This window comes from Chrysochloris asiatica, unplaced genomic scaffold, assembly GCF_000296735.1.
Source record: "Chrysochloris asiatica unplaced genomic scaffold, ChrAsi1.0 scaffold00082, whole genome shotgun sequence".
In the NCBI taxonomy this organism is placed as follows: Eukaryota; Metazoa; Chordata; class Mammalia; order Afrosoricida; family Chrysochloridae; genus Chrysochloris; species Chrysochloris asiatica.
In genome coordinates this window covers 2,273,085-2,288,723 of record NW_006408600.1, presented here as the reverse complement: position 1 = coordinate 2,288,723, position 15,639 = coordinate 2,273,085, and the positions used below count along the sequence as shown (strand labels likewise).

The 15,639-nt window shown below is 38.6% G+C and overlaps 1 protein-coding gene across 1 annotated transcript in view; it reads left to right on the top strand.

Annotated features, from left to right (window-relative positions):
- Positions 1 to 15,639, top strand: part of NDUFS4 (NADH dehydrogenase (ubiquinone) Fe-S protein 4, 18kDa (NADH-coenzyme Q reductase)) — a 157,732-nt gene that overhangs the window by 106,294 nt on the left and 35,799 nt on the right. Inside the window, exon 4 of the mRNA XM_006865740.1 lies at positions 3,888 to 3,961. Within this exon, the coding sequence (XP_006865802.1) occupies positions 3,888 to 3,961 (74 nt within the window). The remainder of the gene's footprint in view (positions 1 to 3,887; positions 3,962 to 15,639) is intronic.

Here is a 15,639-nt window from a genome sequence, read left to right as displayed (position 1 = left end):
CAAGACCAGTGACTGAGTGTGGAACAGACAATTGATTGCTCATATACAGATTCACGTTGAAGCTGAAAAAATTAGAACAAGTCAACAAGAGCCAAAATAAGACCTTGTGTATATCCCACTTGAATTTAGAGACCATCTCAAGACTAGATTTGACACGAGTAACATTAATGACTGAAGGCTTACTAGCTATCTTCATGAAGAAAGCAAAGATCATTTAAAAAGACGGTTAAGAACAAAAGTAGATATCAGAAGAGACTCTGAAACTTGCTCTAGAATGTACAGAAGCTAACGTGAATGGAAGAAATGATGAAATAAAAGAACTTAATTGAAAATGTCAAAGGGTACCTCAAGAAGACAAAGTTAAATATTGTAATGAATGTGCAAAGACCTAGCATTAGAAAACTAAAAGGGAAAAACACTCAGCATTTCTCAAGCTGAAAGAATTGGAGACAAAATTCAAGCTTTAGATTACAGTATTGAAGGATTCTATAGCGTAGTAGTTATGAATCGGGCTGCAAAATGCAAGGTCAACAGTTTGAAACTACCAGCTGTTCCATGGGAGAAAGATGAGGCTTTCTGCTCCTGTAAAGATTGACAGCCTCAGAAACCCTGTACAGGGTCACTATGAGTCGGAAACGACTCCACGGCACATTACAACAACAACATGGGTAAAATATTGAATGATGTTCAGGAAGCATCAAAAGATGAAAGGTATATAGTTACTGTACCAAAAAAAATTTGGTCAATGTTCTGCCATTCCAAGAGGTAGCATATGATCAAGAACTGATTATGTTGAAGGAAGAAATTAAAGCTGTACTAATGACATTGGTGAAAACCAAGGCTCTAGGAGTTGATGGAATACAAATTGAAAGGTTTCAACAAACTGATGCATTGTTGGAGGCTCTAACTAGGTCTGTGCTAGAAATCTGTGGCCAACTCACTGGAATATGTCTATATTTGTGCTTATTCCAAGGATAGGTGATCCAGTGGAATGCTAAAAATTGTTGCACAATATCATTAATATTACATGCACGTAAAAATTTGCTGAAGAAAATTTTAAAATGGTTGTAGCAGTACATTGAGGGGCAGCTACCAGAAAGCCCAGATTCAGAAGAGGACTTGGAACAAGAGATATCATTGATGATGTCAGATGGATCTTTATTGTGTGGATCACAACACAGTTTAGAAAAGGAAACATTGCGAAGAATGGGAAATCCAGAACATTAATTTTGCTCACATGGAACTTGTACATATACGAAGACACAGCTGTTCAAACAAAACAAGGTTATACTGAATCATTTTATATTGGGGTAGGTGTGTGTCAGGGTTTTATCTTTTTGCTATACTTATTCCATGTTTATTTATCTGTATGCTGAGTAAATAATCCAAGAAGCTAGAATGTGAAGTAGAGTGTGGCATCAGGATCGGATACATTAGCAACTTGTGATATGCAGATTGCACAACCTTGCTTGCTGCAAACCAAGAGGCCTTGAAATACTGATGAAGATCAAAGCCTATAGCTTTCATGGTTTGTACTATCATGTAAAGAAAGCAAAAATCCTCACAAATGAACCAATAAATAACCAATAAACTGACAAAAGATTTCATTTTACTTGGACCTACCAAGGGAGCATTGGTGTAGAAATCAAACAATATGTTGCATTGGGTAAATCTGCTGCAACAAATTTCTCTAAAATATTAAAGAGCAAAAATGTCCCTTTGAAGACTAAGGTGTGCCTGGTCCAAGCTGTAGTGTTTCCATTTGACCTGTATGCATCTGAAAGCTGGACAGTTAATAAGGAGCACAGGGCATTGATATATTTGAATTATAGTGTTGGTGAAGAATATTGAATGTCCCAGGAGTTGCCAGAAGAACAAGAAAATTTGTCTTGGAATAAGTACAGCCAGATTGATGGTGGCGAGACATTGTCTCTCATACTTTGGACATGTTATCCGGAGGGTCCAGTCCCTGGAAAAGGACACCATGCTTATTAAAGTGGAAGCTCAGCAGAAAACAGGAATACCCTCAGCAAGATGGAGTGGCACAATGGTTGCTGCAATGGAGCTCAAATACAATTGTGAGGATTGCTCATGACTGACCATTGTTTCTTTTTATTGTACATAGAGTTACTATGAGCTGAACCCAGCCTGAGAGCACTTAAAAGCATCACTATAATGCATGGGAAAGCTGTTGTTGTCAGGTGCCATCCAGTTGGAACCGACTCACAGTGACCCCATGCACAGCAGAACGAAACAATGTCCGATCCTGGGCCAACCTCACTACTGTTGCCACACTTAAGTCCATTGATGCTGCCACCTGGCCAATCCCTCTCATTGGGGGTCTTCCTCTTTTTTCTCTGACCCTCCACCTTACCCAGCATGACATCCTTTTCCAGCACTGTTCCCTCCTGACAACATGTCCAAAGTATGACAGATGAAGTTTGGCCATCTTGGCCTCTAAGGAGCACTCTGGCTGTACTTCTTCCAAAATGGATCTATTGGTTCTTTTGGCAGCCCATGGCACTTTTAGTATTCTCCTCCAACACCATAAATCAAAAGCATCAATTCTTTTACGTTCTTTCTTATTCAGTGTCCAGCTTTTGCATGCATATGAGGTTATTGAAAATACCATGGCTTGAGTTGTGGAAAGCTAGAGAATAAATAAGACCAGAAAAGAATTGATACCTTTGATTTAAGGTATTGATTGGTAAAGGATATGGTCTGACAGAAGAATGAACAAAGCTGTGTTTACAGAAGCATCAACAGAATGCTTCTTAGAGACTTTGTCTCATATACTTTAGACATGAGGAGAGATAAGTTCCTGGAGAAGAACATTAACGCTTGGTATAATCGAGGATTCGTGAAAAAGAGGTAGATAGAACTGACACCATGGCTGCAACAAAATGGGCTCCAGTATAGCAGTGGTTTGGGGGATGCTGCAAAGCTGTAGGATAAGTACTGGACTGCTAACTGCAAGCTCATCACAAGGCTGGTGGCTCAAGCCCAGCAGCCACTCCTCAGAAGTCCCATAAAGGGTCACTATGTGTTGGACTTAATAGCACTTAACAACAACATGGCCAGGAAATGTTTCATTCCGTTTCACATAGGGTTACTATGATTCAAAACCAATTCGACAATGTGTAGTCTTATAAATCTTATGTAAACCATTCAGCCATTACCCAAATTGGAACCTAAGTAATTGAGAGTTGAACAAGTAAAATAGAAAAATAAATGAACTAATAATACTGAGTGGAAATTTTAAAAAGAGATTATATAGTTCATAGACATTTTTAAATACCACTGTAGGAGATTGAAGATCATTTTGTAGGCAGCAGAAACTACTTAAAAGTTTTTGAGTTGAGTAGCGAGTTTGGAAGTTGAATTTTAGGATGATATATCTGGCAGCATATTGAAGGTTGGACTGAAGTAAAAAACATGAAAGAGTATTATAATTTAGGGAAAACTTAAAGGGGGCGTATAAGATGGTAGTAGCAGCATACTAGTGAAAAAACGGAAACAGGAAATGAAATAGAATGAGGAGGGTCAACAGTGGCATATTGATGTAAGTCATTTACCTGAGTTGGGTAATGGCTGAATAGTTTACATAAGATTTATAAGACTACACATTGTCTGGGGGATTCCTAGTAATTAGTACATGTACTCTTACCATAAACAATCCCCCACAACTCACCCTCAATAAGCAAAAAAAACTTCACAAACTTGAGTATACTTTATTAAAATAAGTAACTTCATATTGGTTCCTCCTAATCTCATCAGTAGTGTGCTTATTTCATATTGGCAGCTTATTTTCTAATCATTTTTTAAAACTTATTTTTTAAACCAATGTTTAATGTTGAATCCTGAAAAAAAAAAATTGTTTCTTACAGGGCTGATCCATTGTCCAACATGGTTCTGACCTTCAGTGCTAAAGAAGATGCAGTTGCCTTTGCAGAAAAAAATGGTATGTTTGATCTGTTTTTGATGAGAAATATAGAATTTGAATTGAAATATATCTTATTCAGTGGTTTTTAGACTTTATAGCATCAGAACTTACTACCTACTCCAAATAAAAAATCCAAAAGGGATCTCCAGTGTACACATAAAACACCAACAGCTCTGATTTAGCATCAGAGGCTAAGAATGCTCATCTAGTTTCCTCCCTTTTCCATGAAGCCCTTTATAGAATTGCTATTGTTGTTAAATGCTGTTGAGTCAGTTCCGACCCATAGCGACCCTGAACAGGGTTTCCAAGGCTGTAAATCTTTACGGGAGCAGAAAGCCTCATCTTTCTCCTGCGGAGCAGCGCGTAGTTTTGAACAGCTGACCTTGCGGTTTGCAGCCCAATTCGTAACCACTACGCTACCAGAGCTCCTTCTATAGAATTACTAACATTTAATTATCTAAATAGTACTTGGTTTTATCTTCTCAAGCTGATCTTTGAAATTTTCTGTTCAGCTTTTGGACTTCTTCAATTCTTCTATTTGATTTAGCATCTCTATGCTGGAGAGCAAGTTTCAGAGTCTCCTCTGACATCCATTTTGACCTTTTTCCTTCATTCTTGTCTTCTTAATGACTTTTTGCTCTCTTCATGTATGATGTTCTTGATGTCATCCCACAACTCTTCTGGTCTTCGGTCTTCAGTGTTTAATGAATCAAATCTGTTCTTCAGGTGGGATAAATTCAAGGTCATATTTTGGTTCTCGTGGACTTGTTTTCATTTTCTTCAGCTTCAGTTTGAATTTGTATATGAGTAATTGATGGTCTGTTCCACAGTGTGCCCCTGGCCTTGTTTTCACTGATGATACGGAGATTTTCCATCTTCTCTTTAAAATATGCAAAGGTTTGGAACTAGCAAACCAAAAGGGAAGAAGACACTCAGCTTTTCTCAAGCTGGGGGAACTGAAGAAAAAATTCAAGCCTTGACTTTCATTATTGAAAGATGCAGAATGCATCAAGAGAAGATGGAAGGAATATACAGAATCATTGTATCAAAAGGAAATGGTTAATGTTCAGCCATTTCAAGAGGTACCATATGAACAAGAGCCAATGATACTCAGGGAGGAAGTCCAAAGTGCATTGAAGGAATTGGCAAAGAACAAGGCACCAGGAATTGATGGAATAAAAATGGAAATCTTTCAAAAAAGTGAGGCAGCACAAGAGGCACTCACTCATCTCTGCCAAGAAATTTGGAAGACAACTATCTGGCCGACCGATTGGAAGAGATCCATATTTGTGCCCATTCCAAAGAGAGGTGACCCAACAGAATGCGGAAATCATCGGACAATCTCTTTGATATCTCAAGCGAGAAAGTTTTGCTAAAGGTAATACAGAAATGACTACAATCATACATTGACAGAGAACTTCCAGAGGTTCAAGCTGGATTCAGAAGAGGCCGTGGAACGAGAGATATCATTCCTGATGTACGGTGGATCTTGGCTGAAAGCAGAGAATATGAGAAAGAAGTTTACCTATGCTTTATTGACTATGCAAAGGCTTTAGATTGTGTGGATCATGACAAGCTATGGACAACATCGACAAGTATGAGTATTCCAGAATACTTAATTGTACTTCTGAGAAATCTGTACCTGGACCAAGAAGCAGTTGTTCGAACAGAACATGGGAACACTGACTGTTTTAAAATGGGGAAAGGTGTGAGACAGGGTTGTATTCTTTCACCATACTTACTCAACTTGTATGCTGAGCAAATAATACGAGAAGCTGGGTTCTATAAAGAAAAACGTGGGCATCAGGATTGGAGGACGACTCATTAACAACCTTCGATATGCAGATGATACAACCTTGTTTGCTGAAAGTGAAGAGGACTTGAAACATTTACTGATAAAGATCAAAGAGAACAGCCTTCGGTATGGGTTGCATCTCAATGTCAGGAAAACAAAAATCCTCACCACTGGACCAATAAACAACATTCTTATCAATGGAGAAAAGATTGAAGTTGTCAAGGACTTCATTCTTCTTGGATCAACTATCAACACTCACGGAAGCAGCAGTCAAGAGATCAGATGACGTATTGCACTGGGCAAATCTGCTGCACAGGAACTTTTTAAAGTGTTGAAGAGCAGAGATGTCAGCTTGAGGACTAAGGTGCGCATGACCCAAGCCTTTCTCTATGCCAAGCTTATGTTACAAAGCTTTTTTAGGGCTGCTGATTAATTCCACAGTACAAACCACTCCACCACAAATCTCAGCTTAAAGGGTCTTCACTCTAGCTCAGTGGGTCAGCAAACCTATAATTCTCCTACTATAGAGCCAGGAGACACTCCACTCTACAGGTATGCTTCCTGCCCAGTCACTGCACTGTCCTTGCTCAGTAGCACCACATGTCTCATGCTTGGGTTCCTGTTTCTGCGGCTGCAGCTCCTCTGCTACTCACTCCTCCGGACAATATGTCCAAAGTATGACAGACAAAGCTTAGCCATCCTGGCCTCCAAGGAGCACTCTGGCTGTACTTCTTCCAAAACAGATCTATTGGTTCTTTTGGCAGTCCATGGCACTTTCAGTATTCTCCTCCAACACCACAACTCAAAGACATCAATTCTTCTACAGTCTTCTTTATTCACTGTCCAGCTTTCACATCCATATGAGGCTATTGAAAATACTATGGCCTGGGTCAGGCGCACCTTATTCCTCAGCACAGCATAGGAGAGGCTGTCTTGACTAGAATAGCTGTACCTTGAGTATTTCTGACTGTAAATTGTAACCTGTTAACCTCCCAAGGAAACTCTATAATTGTGAATATGTTGTGTGAGTTCCACATGGCCATTGCAATGAGTTATCAAACCCAACTGAGAAGAAGGGAGGGCTATGAGAGGTATGGTTGTTGCTTATCATTTTTGAAGGTTGATGGTGGTGACTATGTGCCTTGGAGTCAGTTCCAACTCATAGTGACCCTGCATAAGGTTTCCGAGGTGATAAATCTTTATGGGAGCAGAACAGCTGGTAGTTTGGAATTGCGATGTCAAGGCTAGCAGCCTGACTTGAAATGACTACACTCCTAGAGCACCTTGTTGTTGTTGTTGTTGTTGAGTGCCATCGAGTCGGGTCCGACCCATAGCGACCCTGTACAGGGTTTCCGAGGGTGTAAATCTTTACGGGAGTAGAAAGCCTCATCTTTCTCCCGCGGAGCGGCTGGTAGTTTCGAACCGCTGACCTTAAGGTTCGCAGCCCGATTCGTAACCACTACGCTACCAGAGCTCCTTAACTGCATTTAAATTTATACCTAATGCATCCAGTTATTCCAGTGTTAGTTACTTATTCCAATCAGTTAGTATCTTATGTGCATTATTAATGTAAGGCAACTGTAAATGTAGAAGATAATTATTGTTAAACATTTTTGACATATAAATATGAAAGTACTAAAAAGATTATTATTTAAAATAATGTCATTTACCTTTCCTTATGTGGTGCAGTAGGATAAGCACTAAACTACAAACCACAAGGTTGGCGGTTCAAACCCACCAAGTGCTCTTTGGAAACGCTGTACCAGAAACTTTATGAGTGTCAACTAAATGACATTTAACCACAACAACAAAATTAAGAGTCCTAAGCCAAACTACATGGTTTAAATTCATGTGTGTCACTTCCTAGTTTATAGGAAATTCACACTTTTTAAAAAAATATGTTTTGTCATTCACTTTGCTGACATCTACAGTGGGAATTGCTGAGGATTAAATTAACTTTAGAAAAGAAAAGTCCTTGATAGTATACAGTAGTGCTTAAGAGCAGTCATGCACATGCATAGCATCTGATAGGACCATGTCCCATAGGTTCTGATAGAAACCTCAATCAAATAAAATAACATGACAGTAGCTTCACTCATGCAACACATGTAAATGATGTGACTGCACTGTCAGCCTTGTAATGGTACAGTACATACTACCTAAAAGTAGTACACATACCACCTGAAAGATGAATGTCCTCACAGTCATAATGAACACTTACTTTAGTACCTTATGTCTATACTGTATGGTATCTTCTGTCTAAAAATTTGTTGTGTAACAGTGGATGCTTTGACTCGTGGGCAGCAGTACTCGGTCTTGTGTTATAGCATCTGTGTCTCTTTAATTTTCTTTTGAAAACATTACTGTGAAATTATTCATAGCTTCTAAAAGCAGTGAACTAGTGCTAGTGATAATAGAAGCAAGAGAAAAAAGAGAAGTATCATTTTGGGAGTTAAACAAAAGGTAACTGAATGGAATGTTAGGAGGAGAATAAGGGAATGCATGAGTTAGGCATGTCTTTGTGGGCAGTCATAATCCTCAAAACCAGAGAAAAAACTCTCCAAGCTATTAAAGGATTGGATCCACTGAAAGTTACAAGTCTTAATGAAAATGTGAGCGCGACATATTAGTCAGTTATGTGCCATCAAGGTGGTTCTGACACATAGTGACCTAATTATACACCAGAACAAAACACTGTCTTGGTCTGCGCCAACTTCACCTTGTTGTTATGCTTGAGCCCATTGATGCTTCCACTGTTGGTGGTCTCCTTCTTTGCTGACTCTCCACTTTACCATGATGTCCTCCAGGGACTCGTCCCTTCTGATAATATGTCTGAAGTATGAGAGTTGAAGTCTGGTCATCTAGAGAGCATTCTGGTTGTACTTCTCCCAACACAGATTTGTTTGTTCTTCTGGCAGTCCTTGGTACTTTTAATGTTCTTCTCTAGCACCATAAATCAAATGCATCAGTTCTATGATCTTCTTTATTCATTATCTAGCTCTCACATGCCTTTAAAGCTATTAAAAATACCATGGCTTGGGTCAGGCTCACATTAGTCCTCAAACTGACATCTTTGCTCTTCAACACTTAAAAGAGGTCTTGTGTAGCAGATTTGCCTATTGCAATATGTAGTTTGATTTCTTGACTGCTGCTTACATGATTGCTGATAGTGGATCGAAAAAAAATGAAATTTTTCACAATTTCAAACTTTTCCCCTTAATCATGTTATTTATTGTTCCAGTGGTGAGGACTTTTGTTTTCTTTACATTGAGGTGCAAACCATATTGAAGGCTGTGGTGTTGGATCTTCATCAGTAAGTATTAAGTCCTCTTCTGTTTCAGCAATCAAGGTTATATCATCTGCGTATCACAGGTGGTTAATGAGTCTTCCTCCATTCTTGATGCCATGTTCTTCGACATATATTCCAGATTATTTGTTCAGCATAGAGATTGAATTAGTATGGCGAAAGAATACAAACTTCTGATTTTAAAGGCACTCCTTGTTCTGTTCAGACAACTGCCTCTTGGTCTATGTTCGGGTTCTCATTCTCAACAATGTTGTCTGTAGCTTGTCATGACCACACAATCGAAAGCCTTTGTATAGTCAGTAAAGCACAGATAAACATCTTTCTGGTATTCTCTGCTTTCATCCAAGATCCATCTGATATCAGCAATGATATCCCTCGTTCCAAATCTTTGCTTAAATCCAACTTGAACTTCAGGCAGTTTCCTGTCAGTATACTATTGCAGCTATATTTAAATTATATTTAGCAAAATTTCACTTACATGTGATATTAATGATATTGTGTGATGATGTCACATTCCATTGGGTCACCTTTCTTAGCAGTGGTCCCAAATATATTTCTTCCAATCTGTTGGCCAGGTAGCTGTCTTCCAAATTTCTTGGAATAGAATAGCGAGTGTCTCCAATGCCGCATCAGTTTGAGGGAATATTTCAATTTGTATTCCATCAATTCCTGGCGCCTTGTTCGTTATGAATGTCTTTAGTGCAGCTTGGATCTCTTCCTTCATTGAGTACCTTTGACTCTTGATCATATGCTACCTTTTAAAATGGTTGATCATCAACCATTTCTTTTTGGTACAGTGACTCTTGAGTATTCTTTCATCTTCTTTTGATGGCTTTCTGCATCATTCAGTATTTTGCCCATGGAATCCTTATGTATTCCAAATCAAGTCTTGAATTTTCCTTCAGCTCTTTCAGCTTGAGAAATACTAAGGGTCTTTTTATTTCCTAACTCTAGTTCTTTACACATTTCACTATAATATTTGACTTTTGTCTTCTTAAGCTGCCCATTGAAATTTTCTGTTCAGCTCTTTCTCCTCTTCATTTCTTCCACTTGCTTTAGCATCTCTACACTTGAGAGCAAGTTTCAGCGTTGCTTCTGATATCCATCTTGGTCTTTTCTTTCTTTCGTGTCTTCTTATGGCCTTTTGTTGTCTTCCTTTATGATGTTCTTGATGTCATTCCATAGGTCTCCAGTCTTTCGTGTCTAATGTATCAAATCTTTTCTTGATGATCTCTAAATTCAAGTGGAATGCATTCAAGGTCACATTTGGTTCTCATGGACTGGTTTTACTATTCCTCAGCTTCATCCTGAAATTTCATGTAAGCAATTGATGGTCTGTTCCACAGTCGGCCTCGGCCTTGTTTTCGTTGTTGATATGAAGCTTTTTCACAGTCTCTTTACACTGATATAATCAATTTAATATTTATGTATTCCGTTTGGTGAGGGCCATGTATATATTCGTCTTTTATCCTCCTTTAAGAAGTATTTCCAATGAAGAAGTCATTCCTACAAAACTTTATCAATGTAATCTCTAGCATTGTTTATATTAGCAAGGCCATAGTTTACACCTACTGATACTTCCTCTGGTTTCCAACTGCTAATAATCATTAATACATCAGTATTAGATTTGGAGAACATATATTAGATATGGAGAAATGGCCAATGACATGGATTGAGAACTAAATACAAGAGCAAATCCCTCTAAGCTGTTTATAATCACTATTATTATTGTTGTTGTTGAGCCCGTTCCGACTTAAAAAAAACTTGTATAGGGTTTCTGAGGACTAGCTTTTGTGTTTGAACTTCCGACCTTGTGGTATAGATGGACTTGGGGTCGAGTGTTAGAATTGCTTAAAGAAAAATGTAGACAAGACAATGTCCAAATCACATAACATCCTTTTTTTACAAAAAGTATCATGAATGTTAAGTGACATATGAGTCTATGCACTGTTATTTTATTGGTGGCATTGTTGTTAGATGTTCTCAAGTTGGTTCCATCTCATAGTGAGCCTGTGCACAGCAGAACTCAATACTGCCCATCCTGTGCCATCATCTCAATTGGTGTTATGTTCTGTTTGTTTTTTATTATTTTTAATTAGTTATTAATTTTGAATTGCCATTAATGGTGGAGCCCAAAAAAGAGGTCTGGGAGCTCTTAAGTGCAAGTCTGTATGTAAACTATCTTGGCTAAGTCCCGCATTCTTTATTATATAATTGTTCTCAGAGTGATCATTGTCTTTATTATTTTTATTTTTAAAAAATCAGCATTACTCTTTTGCATTAAACTGTAATATCACTTATCCAAAATAGTTTTATTAATGTTTTCCATATTTGCAGTCTACCATATTTCATGTCTGACACCTTGAAAATTATTCTTTTGAGTTCTGTAATGTGAATTTAATAACAGGGAGTCTAATTAAAGTGTTAAATCCCTGGTTAGTGTGTCTCCAAGTGGTCGCAAAGACATCATGACTACAGTTGCTATGTGAATTGCAGGTGTGAACCAGCCACTGCTGCTATTGAAATCAGGTGCCTTTCTAAGTTATCTCCCAGAAAAGAAATTGAGGAACGTTATAAAAAACAATAGAAATTTTAAAAGTGGGGTTGAGGAAGAGAGAAACAGTTCAATATATAACTTGGAAAAGCTAAGTAAATAGAGACTTCCAAAGCAATAGGTTAATACTGGATCCGAAAATTTAACCTATAAGACAGCAAGAACTTGGTCACTGTTTTGTCTCCAGCACCTGGAGCAGCGGTGGGGAACCTTTTTTCTTCCAAACTTTTAGACATCATTTATTGGCCATACAAAATTATCAACTTAAAAAGTACACTGCTTTATTTGGTTAAACATTTAATTAGTTTACCGGTACTATGATGGCTGGAGTCCAGGTGTGGCGTTGTAGGATAAGCACGTGACCATAAGGTTGGTTTGAACTGAAAGGTCAGTGGTTCACACTCACCAGCCACTCCTCAGAAACCCTATATGATTCAGGACTAGCTTTACAGTATTTAACAACAACGACATGATAACTGGAACTGTGGTTGCCTTGGTAGGGCCAGACCGAATGATTTTATGGGCCTTATTTGGCTTGTGGGCTGGACATTCCCCACCACTGACCTAGATAAAACTTGACCAGCAATGGATATTCAAAATCTGGTGGAATTAATGACCATTTCTAAAATATATCCTCTGCTTAAGAATTTGAAAGCACTCTCACCTCCTGGGAAAGTGCTCAATTATTCTGCTATAATGTGGTTAATTTATTTAACATCTAATGTTTCATATCTTTAAAGCGATTAAGTCCTGTTTTCCAGTTCTAGTTGATTGAAATGAGATCTAAATAAACACCATGAAAGTGTTATTGAATCATCGATTGTGGGATTTTTCCAAATTCTGCAGCACTCCCTCCATTTTGTTGTGCTCCTCTTGGTTTGGTAGAGATGTACAAGTGGGAATTTATTATATATCGTTTCATTGTGAGTTACTGTTATTGAAGGTTGGGTGAATTTAAGATTCATCCAAAAAAGTGGCTCAGAAACTCTAATATGGGAGTCCTGGTGTGGTGCTGCCAGCTACTGAGCTGGACTGCAAGGTCAGTTTGAACCGAAAAGTTGGTGGTTCAGGCTCACCACCCGCTCCTTGGAAACCCTATACAGGGTCACGATGAGTCAGACCTGACTCGACGACACTTAACAACTAGATTTTTCTTAAGTGTCGTTGAGTTTGTTCCTCATAGCGACCCAAGGTTGTAAATCTTAGCAGGAGCAGAAGGCCTCAACTTTCTCCTGAGGAGCACCTGGTGGGCTTGAACCACTGACCTTGTGGTTCATAGTTAAGAGCATATTCCTAAAGCGCTGCCATGCTTTTGACTACTGGATTAGGAGACTGGTAACTAGTATTCTAATTCCATAGTTTTTTACTTCATAAGGGAGCTTGAGCAATTGATGTTTCTCCACATTTAGCCATTGATAACCATGTTTCTGCCTCTTTAAAATGAAGGTTGAATTGAGTTATTCCCAAACTGTAGACTTAAGGATGGTAAGCCCATGGACCATTCTCTCATCCCTTACTGCATAAGTCATGTACTCTAGAGGGAAACATGTGTTTTGTTTATATAGATGATTCATTGTTGATAATAAAATCTGTCAAAGTTTATGCATTTTTTTTAGTGTAAAATGCTTGACTTTCAACAGTGTTTAGAAATGGGAAGTTGGGTAGAACTGATATAATATGTACACTTAGTTACTATTCTAAAAATAACTTTTAATCCTCTTACGTTTCTTATTTCCTTTATTATTAAATTTTCAAAAAAGAAGGAAAGATAACCCATGATCAAGTCTTTGGGCTTGAAAGATTGTGTTATAGAGAGTACACTGAGGAAGAAGATTTTTAGATTCAGTTGCTTTCAAGAAAACATTTGTAATACCTACAGATTATATTTTGAGACACAAGTGATACAGGACATCATTACCACAGTAGTTAACTTGTCATTAACACTAAATCATGAGCCAGGTAAGTGCTTTTCATTTACTCTCATTAATCCTCACAACAACCTTATGAAGCACAATTATTGTTCCCATTTTACAGTTTAAGAAAATTGAGATTTAGAGGCATTAAGTAGCACTAATGGAACCTGGTATGTAGCTATAGGATAAGCACTGGGCTCCTAAGCACAAAGTCAACAGTTCAAATCCACCTGCCAGTCCTCAGAAGCCCTATGCAGAGATGTCATGAGTCAGAACCAGTTTGAGAACATTTAACAAGTAGCATTAAATAACAAGGTCACATACTTTATGGGTAGGTGGATGAATCACAAATTTTATTTTAACACAGTGATGTGTGTGACAAGTTTTTATCTACAAAGATGGAATTAAGTCATTGAAATAGAGACTATGGGGTCTAGGTGTGTTGCTGTAGGATAAGCACTGGACCGCAAACCATTTGAACCGCAAGGTCAGCAGTTCTAACCCACCAGCTGCTCCTCGGAAACCTGAAGGCACTTAACAACAATAACAACAGAGACTGTATGGCCAGCCCAGAGCCTAAAATTACACTATTTGACCTTATACAGAAAAAGTTTACTGACCCTTGTTCTAAACTGTTTTTTATAGTATGGTCTCAGTAAGGAGGCCTTTTATTTGCTGCTATTTTATAAATCTAAAAATATTCCTTATTTCGAATACTTTCAATGACCTATGTTTTTTTTTTTTTTTTAAACATTTTATTGTGAATTGAGTGAAGGCTTACAGAGCAGATCATCAGTTTTATATTCAGCAACTCGTATACTTTGTTTCATTGCATGGTTGCAATCCCCTCCATGCACCAACAGTTAACAGCATTTACCACTATTCACCCCAACCACTGTATTCCTCCCTGTGTCTCCCACCACCTCCATCTTTCCTCTGCCAACTTTCCTCGGGTTGTATTTTGTCTGCCCTGGTCACCCAATATCAACGCATGAAATGATCTGTCTTAATAAACAAAGTCCCCAGCTGGTAACTCAAGTTCTTCACAGTATAAGCACTAACTTATCACTAAAGCACTCAACTAGCTTCTCTTACTATTTCCTCCAACTCTCCTTTTTGCATTTATACCTCACACTTACTATGTGTTTTTCTCCATCTACAACCTTATACTGTTCACTTCCTCTTATTCCTATACTATGAAACTCCAACCTAGTCTCAAAATAAGTTTTGAATGTTTCGTTTTCTTAAATCTTTTCTTATTCCCTTCACACTACCATTTTCTACCCCCAAATGGATGTACCCTTTATGACTTTTAACTTCCATACTAATTTCTTTCATACAGCTCTTCAATGTGATTTTCTATTTTATGCATTCTGTGTTTGCTAAAACCGTATAAGAGCCATATCTGACTTCCCCTGACTTCACAAGGGGAAAGGAAAGCCAAACTCAAAATCAGCCCAAGGCCGATTCCTATGAAGTGGAGGTCAGACTTGCTTCTACCCTACAACAGTCTTTTCTAACACCAATCATTCCTCTCACAGAACTCTTGCTTCATATCTGGGTTCGATAATCCATTGCTATGGACACACAGAACTCCTAACAGTGCTCACAATTATCGGGTTTATTAGGGAAGTGAACAGCAGTAGCAACTCTGGGTGTATCAGTTCTCCAGTCAGGAACACCTCTTTTCTGTCATCCTTACAGGCATGCCTCACTCTTGTTTTCACCCTCTCAGCCATGTGGTCCCTTGGCCTCTGCCCTGTTAAGTATGTGTTACAAAGTTCTTTTAGCCAGGCTGTGAATGCCCAAAGGGCGCATTCTTTAAGCCAGTCTAATGCCTGGAGGCACTCAGCTTTACTTAGTCCATGGATCTAGAGCCTGAAGCTGCTCTGTCTGTTTGCCTTCCCTCTGCCTTTGTTGTTTCTCTAGGTCAGGATCTCTGGCTTCACTCAAACTCTTCCTTCTTGATGGTCCTGAAATCTTCTGTCATTGCTTCTGAGATGGTTGTTGGTGGTTATGTGCCGTGGAGTTGATTCTGACTCATAGCTACCCTGTACAGGGTTTCCGAGGCTGTAAATCTGTATGGGAGCAGAAAGCCTCATCTTTCTCCCGTGGAACAGCTGGTAG